The sequence below is a fragment of the Malus domestica genome, chromosome 16 (genome assembly GCF_042453785.1).
Source record: "Malus domestica chromosome 16, GDT2T_hap1".
NCBI classification, from domain to species: Eukaryota; Viridiplantae; Streptophyta; class Magnoliopsida; order Rosales; family Rosaceae; genus Malus; species Malus domestica.
The window spans coordinates 6240405-6250239 of record NC_091676.1 but is presented as its reverse complement, the minus strand read 5'-3'; the positions used below and the strand labels follow the sequence as shown (position 1 = coordinate 6250239).

The window sequence follows — 9835 nt, the reverse complement described above, 5'->3', positions numbered from 1 at the left end:
AGAGAGGTCGCCGACACTCGAGAGAGTGAGACTCAGTGTTCGGGGGAATTTAATAACGTGGAATTATTTGGAGGCGGTTTCGAAATTAACGTGGAATTTTTTATTTTTTATAATGAATTATTATTATAGGAGCAATAATATAATTTAGAATTGACTAATTATTTAGGAAAACTAATGAAAAGGGTTTGAAAACTTTGAGTTTTAATGATAAGAACAAAATAAAGGGTAAAATGAATAGTACCAGGATTGACTTTTTAGTGTAAAAATGTGGTTTTTCGTTAAAGTGAACAGTACCGGGTACTTTTCGTTAAAGTTCCCTAATTATTTTGGCGCTACATTTATTTTTTTTATGAAAAATGATTGTGTTTATTGGTTAAATTGTTAATTATTAAAGAAACGAAGATCAAATCCGTACTAAGGTATATAAATATTTTTTTTTTCTATCACTGCAGTCAAACGTCATCTATAATGTGCCATTTGATAGGGACACAAAATTTAGTAACCTAAATGACATAAAATTGATGAGTGAATATTTTAGTGGTAATTAACGTGCTCACTCCTTATTTTTTTATTTTGTTTTTCAATTGATTTATGTGAAGTCAAAGGTTGTTAATTGCTATGACTTGTGAACAGAGGAAGGGAAGGAGAGGACATGGATTTTCTTCGGATCCAATTGTCCTAATCCTAGGGATCCATCAATCCGGATCGTTGAAATTTGATTCAACGACTACAAACAGGGGTCCACTTTAAAAGTTATAATAACTTTAACCATTAGATCAAATTTCAACGGTTCGGATTGATGAATCCCTAGGATTAAGACAATTGGATTCGGAAAGAATGCATGTCCGGAAGAAGAGACTTCCTTTTTGTATAATTTTCTAGCAATTCTGGAGAATTCAAAGTATATTATTTATTAGTGGTTTTTTTTTTATGACGTGGGAGAATAATTACAGCGTTGTTGAAGTCATTGACTAGTGTAAAACACCAATTAGTTATGAGTGGCATAATAATTTCGATGTTCTCAAACTTTGGATGAGTGAAAATTTTTAATCATATCCGCTTGTTGGAGTTAATTCATTCTTTAGCGTAGTGTGAAAGGGATATAACTTAGATTCACATCACCTGACAGAAGTGTAATTTTAACGGATACTGTTTCTTGGCGGATATGTAAATTAAGTAGCATGTGTGAATGTTATAAAATAGACATGCATTGTCAAACTTAACTTGATCCCCGGCCTAGTTTTAATATTGGTCTAATCAGATAAATAGTCTCCGTGGTCATAAAATATTTGGAAGGTAGCCTATGTGGTAAAAAAATTCGGATTTAAACCATTATGGTCTAAGTCTGTTAGGATTTATACACGTGAGTATCATGCACGTGAGTGTCACATGTGAGGATAATATGGTCATTTTCCCTCAAACTCTCCATTCTCTCCCAACGCTCGCCATCTTTTCTTCTCTATGTTCACAGAGACGCCGAGCCCCAGAGAACGGCCATCACCAAACCACCACCACAACCGTGTCACTCTCTCTTCTTTTCTCCCTCAACGCTCAACTTCCCAGTTTCTCTAACCTCTCATCTTCTTTGTGCAACAACATAGATGATCTAAACCCTAAACCACCTCGTAGTTTTCAGATAAAAATCTGTCAATTCCTGGTCAGATTGGACGAGACTTGGACCATGGATCACTTCCCCTTCATCTTGAGGTTCGGATTCGAGCATGGGAGACTTGAATTTGCCTCGATTTCGCGAGAAACCAAAAAGCCCAGTTTTGGGCTGACAACCTCAGGCCGTTCTCAGGCATTATCCGGGCATGACTTGGTGTCAAAAGGGTATATTTCTATTCTTTGATCTGTGATCTTCATTTTGAGATAAATTCCATGTGTTTTGGTAGAGATTTTAGGGTGAATGGAGCAGAAAATTTTCCGGCTGGCCGGTGCGTGTTTTCTGGGGCGCGTTGGGAGAAAAGGGAGAGTTTGAAGGAGAGAGATTGGGATGAGGGGCCCAAAAATTATTTGTTTATAATGAAACGGGGATGAAACGGGGGATGAAATGACCATCTTATCCACACATGTGACACTCATGTGCATGATACTAACGGAGGAATGACGAAAGTTTCAAATTTGGGTATAAATCCTAACAAATTTAGACCACAAGGGTTTAAATCTGATTTTTTTTTACCACATAAGCTACCTTTCGAATACTTTATGACCATGTGCATTATTTATCCGATTAGGCCTTTAATATTTGATAACATTAAGGGTAATGTTTCTCGTCGGACATGTAAAGTGACGTGTGCATGTCAAAGTTGTAAAACATATATACTTCTCTATGAGATTTCCAGTAGTAGCATACTAGGTAGATGGATTGCATGCTCAGACAAACTCCAACTTTTTTTTTTCTTCGAATATGAAAAGATAAGATCTCTATAATTTTAGTATATTTTCTTGTTGTTTTGCTTTGTCCACCTTTGGACTTTGGTGATGGAGAAGTAAAACCAACCATTTTTTTCTTGTAGCCTGAAGTCAACAAAGCTGAACTGCTCTGTATTTTACGCTTTGGTTTGGTTTGGTTGGATTTGGTGTTGGAGAATAGAGATTGAAATCCTCTCTGGATCTCACATTCTCAAGCCTATAGATCGAGCAATTTGGACCGTTTAAGAGAGAGATATATGTGCGTTGGAGTCTAAGATAATATGTGAGGTGAGGCAATGAGATGGGCTAACGGGAACCACATAATTTAAATTGAACGGTACAAATTGCTTGATCAGCGAGCTTTGAAGTATGAGATCCGAAGAGAATCTCAATCCAGATAATATATAGTTAAGTTGGAACGATATCGGTGATATATATAGTGAACCATGCCAGAAAAATGTATCATTTAATTTAGTCTGGTGTGGAGCAAATTAAAACTAAGAATAGAAGTTTTAACAACTTGTGGTGTGCAACTAGGAAATCAGACTCTTTGGCATCTTCTTCTTCTAGCAGCAGGCAGCAGCCCCCAGCCTTGAACAGTATTTGGCACATATTTTGATATCCTGTCCTTGCCCGTCATCTTATGCAACAGCCTGGCTTAGATTTTGATTCATTTGAAGGATTTTTGCTCTCTCAACATCCTACAATTTTATCTTCTCACAGATCACATCAATCCAATTATTCAGAATTTGAGAGACAAAAAAATGATTAATTCAGAATTTTAAGGGATGAATAGGGACTCCCTATAAAAGTTTGAAGGGCAACTTGCAAGTCCTTTTTATTGCATTATGGTATTATCTGATATCTGTCACATCTCAAAGCACCTCTCCGAGCCAGCTATAGACTTCTGGCAAATCTGGCCATTTTGTGAACGACCCTCAGACAATTTTAGGTCACCCTATACTTTTTCTATCATTTTGCATTCATCCCTTCTTTATTTTTTATCTTTTCAGTTTCCCATACTTCTTCTTTATTTTTAACCATTGAATTAAATAAAGAGATCTTTAATGAAAACCTCTCGGTATTGTTCACTTTAACAAAAAACCACATTTTTACACTAAGAAGCCAATCCTAGTACTATTCACTTTACTCTTTATTTTGGCCTTATCGTTAAAACTTAAAGTTTTTAAGCTATTTTCATTAGTTTTTCTTTAAATAAATCAAACAGAATCAACAATCAAGATTAAACAGGGGTGTGTTGAAACGAGAAATTTTAGTAGATCAAGTTTTAGCTCATTAACATTAGTGCTATTTGGGGTTTTGATTATTTGGGACAACTTTTCAAAAGTTTTTATTAAGCTGCTTGATAATATTGTATGGTGTGGAAAAGTTAATTTAAAACTACATTTCAGATGATAGAACTTGGCTGCTGAAAGAATCAGCAGCACCCCCTGCTGAAAGAATCAGCAGCACCCCTGCTGAAAGAATCAGCAGCACCCCTGCTGATCACCAATCATAACTTGGACACGTGTTTAGCTGTGATTGGTGATCAGCTGGAGGTGCTGCTGATTCTTCAGCAGCCAAGTCCCGTTCAATTTCAAAAGCAACTATAATAAGTACTATATTGATTAGTCCCATGATGAATCAAACATACGAAAAACGTATCAGCATCTACGTTAACGATACATTCTTAATAATATCGTTGCACGTCTGTGCGTTCTGCTAATATCTAGTTTCCATTAGCCAAGAACCTTGGTGAAGGCCAGCACATTTTAGATTGGCCTACTACATTTGCCTTCCAGAACACCTGGACCACATCAAGAAATAAAAATGGTGCATTGATCATAGGACGTTGCTGCCAAAAAACCCATCAAAACATTGAAGTGAATGTCCAAATCATGCAATGCCCTGACTTTAGGGCAGCCCCACAAAAGCTGTGACAAATTGCCAAACCTCTCAAAATCTCACCCCACATGAGCTCCCTGATTCTGTCTAAAAGGTGCTAAATTTAAAACATAATAAAATTGATTTTATCATACTAGGAAAGATATAACCATCCAGCTAATACACAACTAAGCAAAGATTATGAACCTCCCTAAAACCTCCCAATAAATACCATAAACTTGGAAGCATTTTTGTTCATCTACTGCATCTAATAAACAATGGCATTCTTCCATGGAAAAATACACTTCTGGTGTGTTTTGATCTTGTGTTGTATGTCTTTGTTGGTTTCCTCCGACAGGCGCTACACGAGTCCTAGCGTTCCTCGTTTAACCGACGTTTTTCCCCGTGTCTCGATTGATAGAGGGTTTTCCAAAGTTTTTGGAGGCTCAAATATTCAGGTCATCAATGGATCCATGGCCACTCTTGCTCTTGACAAAAACTCAGGTGAAGTCCTTCAAAATGATTGATACTTGTAAATTTTTAACTCTGATAAATGCTCCAAAAACTTTATTAAATGTCATCGGTTCTCTTTTGTTTTTGATTCAACACGCAGGATCTGGATTGGCATCGGTAAACAAATTTCACTATGGATTCTTCAGTGCTGCTATCAAGCTGCCTGCTGGTCTCACTTCTGGGGTTGTAGTGGCTTTCTATGTAAGTTCATTGGTCATATATCATAAATACACACACGCAGTATAACTCAAGAGCTAACCAGTTAGTAAATAAATAAGACGTTAAAATTTTGAATATATACATATATGTTGTCACGACCATGCTTGACATCTAGCTTTGCTTAATTAAGTGAGATAACAAATTGAATGCATGGAATTTTTGCAGCTGTCTAATGCAGATGTGTTCCCTCACAATCATGATGAGATAGACATAGAACTCTTGGGCCACGATAAAAGAAATGATTGGGTCATCCAAACAAATATATATGCAAATGGAAGCGTAAACACAGGAAGAGAGGAGAAATTCTATCTCTGGTTTGACCCAACACTACAGCACCATCAGTACAGCATCATCTGGAACAACCATCATACAGTGTAAGAAACCCAGAATCCCTTGCAACTTACGAGACAGAACTTACCTACACTTGGGGTGTCACGGTGGTAGTATCCCAAAGTCAATCACGCATTGTCATGTCTTTTAGCTTAACCGCATGACAGTCTGTGGTTCGCTTAGGATACATACCACCACCACATCTCAAGGTGCATGAAAGTTCTTCTCTACCGGACGTTTGAAATTGCCCAATACTCTAAATTTCCCATGAAAACATTTGCAGGTTTCTAGTGGACAACGTCCCAGTGAGGGAGTTTCAGCACAGCAGTTCATTTTTCCCATCAAAACCCATGTCAGTTTACGCAACAATATGGGATGCATCAGAGTGGGCAACTCATGGAGGAAAATATCCAGTTAACTATAAGTATGCACCATTTAGGGTTTCGTTTGCAGAGATGGAGATGAGTGGCTGCATATCCAATCCCACCGGAACAGTGACGTCGTGTGCTCGGAGCAATCCCTCGAGCGTGGACCCCGTCGAGGGGCCGGAGTTTGTTAAGTTGTCTAGCCAACAAAGTGGCGCAATGGATTGGGCAAGAAGTAAACTCATGTTTTACTCTTACTGTAAAGATACAAAAAGGTTTAAAGTTATGCCACCAGAGTGCAAATAATTATTTTTGAAACACTATTAATTTATCTTGCTGATTATACTGTAAACAATTGCACTATTATACAATTCCATATTCAAGGTGTTCACCTCTCTATCAAGTTCATTAATTGTTTTCTATGAGTTTTGCTAGCATCACGCGCAACTGACTGATGTTAGAATTGCTCAATTTTTGGTTTTAGTGTGTGGCACCAGCACAACTCTATTTTCGATTCTTCAATGGCTCTATGTATAGTCGCTATCTTTCCTTTATCTCTGTTTCCGTGTGATCCACTCCCTATTCCTTAGAATATGTTTACTATCGATGATATGAACAAAAAAATACAAATTGACAACTACAATTGAAGCTTTTTCAGGACCAATCAGCCAACACAGATGTTTTGGCAAAACCTTGGCATATTTTAATACTGTGAATGGCCCCATTTGGTCGATGTTACTTGCTTTCTCTTACAATGTGATGTCTAAAGTTGGGAAAGGAGACTTGAACTTGTGTGCAAGAGAGCGAGCACGCAACCCGCGTCTGCTTGATTCAATGGGGGATTCATCTTTGTGATATAGCAGTGGGTCATGGGGGGCAAAGATACAAGGTGGGCTTCAACCACTTCATGTCATGTTCAGATCCAGAAAAGTAGAAATATATTCCATGCCATCTATTTAGTAAACAAGCCACGAGCCAAATCTGGCATTATATGGACAATACCTAACTAATAAACAGTGAATTGGTTGCCAGTATCTCTGTAACTTGTTGACTTTGTGATACAATGAAACGGTAAAACGTTTGGGGTTTAATTGGCATCTGGTTCGATCAGCGAATCATAATTATCAGAACCTAACCAACCTACTATTAATGACAAATAGTGTAAGACACAAAATTCATGTACCTTGAGCTGTAAAATGTGATTGGAAAAGGAGAAAGTGATGCCTCAACAAACCACAGAAAGTTGATTGTCATATTAGACCAACCACTAACCTACTGATTAACTTAACCAGCAGTAAATTCAACGGAAAAATTTCTATAGTTCATCACAAAGAAGCAAAGATTTTATCATCACCACCCCAATGCCATCATGAGATCACAGCCACATATTCTGATGCAGTACTCTCAATTTATTTTTGGCAGTGACAACAGCCTTGACTTGCAAGTAATTGGAAAGACCGTAAATGCCCTTTTCTCTTCCAATTCCACTCATCTTGTACCCTCCGAATGGAATAGAGCATCAACGACATCGAAGCAGTTTATAAATACACTGCCAACGCACTGCGCAAGTCAATATGTTTCAGTGTCTATGTTTTGTGTAAAGACCCCTGCAGCAAGTCCATAACGAGAGTTATTTTCCATAGTGAGAGTTATTTTTTCCCTGCGTATCACCTCATTAAGATCCCTGCAATCAGCTGAAACGTTAGTTCTAACTTCTAAGTGAAGCACAGGACTCTGTAATCACAACAGGCATAGAGAAGAGAATTTAATTGCTCACTTTTTATTTCAAGATGATATGCACCGAACCAAATATCTACTCACGAGCTATTGGCATGTCATCCAACCCCATGAGACAACAATGTTTAGATCAATCATAATCATGTTCCGGTAAATATTATGGTTTTTATGTTGATTAGTACCTGAACATCTGATAATACAGTGGGCTTAATATGGATACCCTTTGTGCCAGGCCTCTCTCCTCCGCTTCCATTTTAGCTCCACCTTTAACACCATAATCTACGTACTTTGGGATCTTCTCCAATTGGTCTGAATCGGTATGATTAGAATACAAAACCGGAAATGCATGTGAGGCTGTGGAACAATTTTGGACAGCAACGTGTTTAATGGTCTGAGTTAGAGCTGTCACTTGTCTACCTGAGGACCTTGCTCAACGCCCCCCTTGGACGGGTCTCCAACAACGCGTCTCTCAGCATGAGCCTTTGCTTTCTCTATGAACTCGTCATATACTTTTTCATGTACAAAAAAAGTACGAGAACCAGCGCAGCAGCATTGACCCTACAAACAGAGGTGTCATGTAATCAGCAAATGTATTGCTTTGCCTCTTAGAATCAAACTTTTTCTTCGAAGCATCAGCATCCTCACGTACAATAATCTGGGATCTCCCGCCGAGCTCCAGTTACCGTCTTAAGATTGCCTTTGGCAGCCAATTCAAGTATTTTTTTTACCAGTGTCAGTTGATCTAGTAAACGCAACCTGTGGAGGGATCAACGATAACTTTTTAGCAGAAAACATGCATTCATATGAAAAATTGGTGCAAACTGGAACACTAGCAGCCCAACCACTATTACTCGAATTTGTTGCTGCCTCGAGCAACATTTGTTCCTCATGAGTTCAGAGAAGTTATGCTTGAGCCTAAATAAGGGATATGTAAAGAACAGGTTAAAATCGTCTTAAAATTTGAAATTGACCAAATAAGACCACATTGAAGAAAGTAAACAGGAAAATTAGCGAATACGAAAGGCGAAATTTTTTTTTGATTCATGGAGTACCTCTTGCAACAGAGTTGCTGCATATAGAGCAGACAACGTACGGTTTCTGCTCTGCGGTCTTCAGAACAATGGTGTTGCCGCATGCTAAAGCATAAGGTGTAGTTGTGTCGTAAAAAACGTCCATACCAGCATGGTAACGAAAAAAACGAGCAAGCATTTTTGCTTCAATTTCAGCAGCCTGTTCAAATGGCTTCCCATTATCCCAAGTCTCAAGGGCTGCAATTTCATCACTGTGCTTTCCATTCAAATCAGCGAAGCGGAAAAGGACGCGTGATCTTTCCTGCGAAAAGATGTTATATTAGAAAATTTGAATAAAACTCTCGTAAAATGAGTAGTTACATAAGCTGTCATCTTTGGCCACGGTCCTTCATCAAAGGCCTTGGGGGCAGCAGAAACTGCGCGGTTTACATCTTCAGCATCGCCTTCAGCAGCGTGAGCAATCACGTCCCCGGTCTTGGTGTCCAATGTGGGAATAGTTTTCCCTGAGACCAAATCAAAGCGTCACGCGAAGGAACCGGAAAATGATATGAATGCTTGAAAACATGCTGATTACTCCAATGTTGATGCAGAATCTACTTTGACGGATGGAGTGATGGGTGCCTCCATGGAAGCATCGGTGCTACATTTACCAATTCCTCTAACCTCAGAAGACCTCCCTGGTAAAAGTACGATCAAGTAAATGAGTGAAAACTATACCAGGGTAAAGTTACATGTCAAAAATCCAGTCAGAAAAAAAAATAACATTAGCACAAAATTAAAGAAAAGTACAAGAAGCTAGTCATTTATGATCATTTGCATCTTCTTATTAGCCGGTGATATTTTGAATTACTCTAATTTACAGAGTAGAAAAATTTCAACTTAAGTGCAAGGGAACTGACACATTGTGTCTTGACTAATTAGCCAAACTCGCGTATGCCTATTTAACAAATTTGAATCACCAAATAATGTGACAAATTGCATGATAGTTTTGTAGTTAACATACTGAGTATGATTTTCTCCCTTTTAAGTTCTCCTTCATTTCCTCTATTCTTATTTGAATGGTCATGATTAAGTTAATATGATTTTCTCTCTTCTAAGTTCTCCTTCCCGAACTTAGATCCTCTTTGGATCTAATAATCCTGAACCTAAGAATCAAATGATCGGGCCGTTGAAATTTGATCAAACGGTTACAAACAGGGGGCTTCCTTAAAAATTATAATAATTGTAGCCGTTGGATCAAATTTCAACGGTCCTGATCATTTGATCCTAAGACAAAGAATCATTAGATCCAGAGAGGATCTGAGTTCCTCCTTCCCTTCCTCTCTTCTTATTTAAATGGTC

General features: G+C 38.2%; 1 protein-coding gene and 1 long non-coding RNA gene across 9 annotated transcripts; one reads left to right on the top strand and one right to left on the bottom strand.

The window, feature by feature from the left end:
• Nucleotides 1-4336: 4336 nt before the first annotated feature.
• LOC103403007 (probable xyloglucan endotransglucosylase/hydrolase protein 33) lies at nt 4337-6123 on the top strand. The gene is made up of 4 exons (XM_008341802.4): nt 4337-4803; nt 4913-5013; nt 5197-5405; nt 5645-6123. Exons 1-4 carry the CDS (start codon nt 4578-4580, stop codon nt 6030-6032), a joined length of 924 nt encoding a protein of 307 aa, XP_008340024.3. The 5' UTR covers nt 4337-4577; the 3' UTR covers nt 6033-6123.
• Nucleotides 6124-6888: 765 nt separating this feature from the next.
• On the bottom strand, nt 6889-9454 carry LOC103403309 (uncharacterized). Of its 8 annotated transcripts, XR_011576910.1 has the most exons (8): nt 9284-9454; nt 9092-9171; nt 8516-8997; nt 8113-8378; nt 7881-8021; nt 7646-7772; nt 7504-7550; nt 6889-7410 (listed from the first exon to the last, which is right to left on the bottom strand). It is a non-coding gene; the product is annotated as an uncharacterized lncRNA (long non-coding RNA). The 8 variants fall into 8 exon arrangements; XR_011576908.1 differs by having other exon boundaries at nt 9092-9453; XR_011576904.1 differs by having other exon boundaries at nt 8516-9171; nt 9284-9453.
• Between the last annotated feature and the right edge of the window lie 381 nt (nt 9455-9835).

Bases quoted from the DNA above. Each gene is read 5' to 3' on its own strand.
- LOC103403007 (XM_008341802.4), top strand. From the start codon at position 4,578: ATGGCATTCTTCCATGGAAAAATACACTTCTGGTGTGTTTTGATCTTG. The intron at 5,014-5,196 runs GTAAGTTCATTG...GAATTTTTGCAG, and splicing joins GGGTTGTAGTGGCTTTCTAT to CTGTCTAATGCAGATGTGTT. The intron at 5,406-5,644 runs GTAAGAAACCCA...AAACATTTGCAG, and splicing joins TGGAACAACCATCATACAGT to GTTTCTAGTGGACAACGTCC.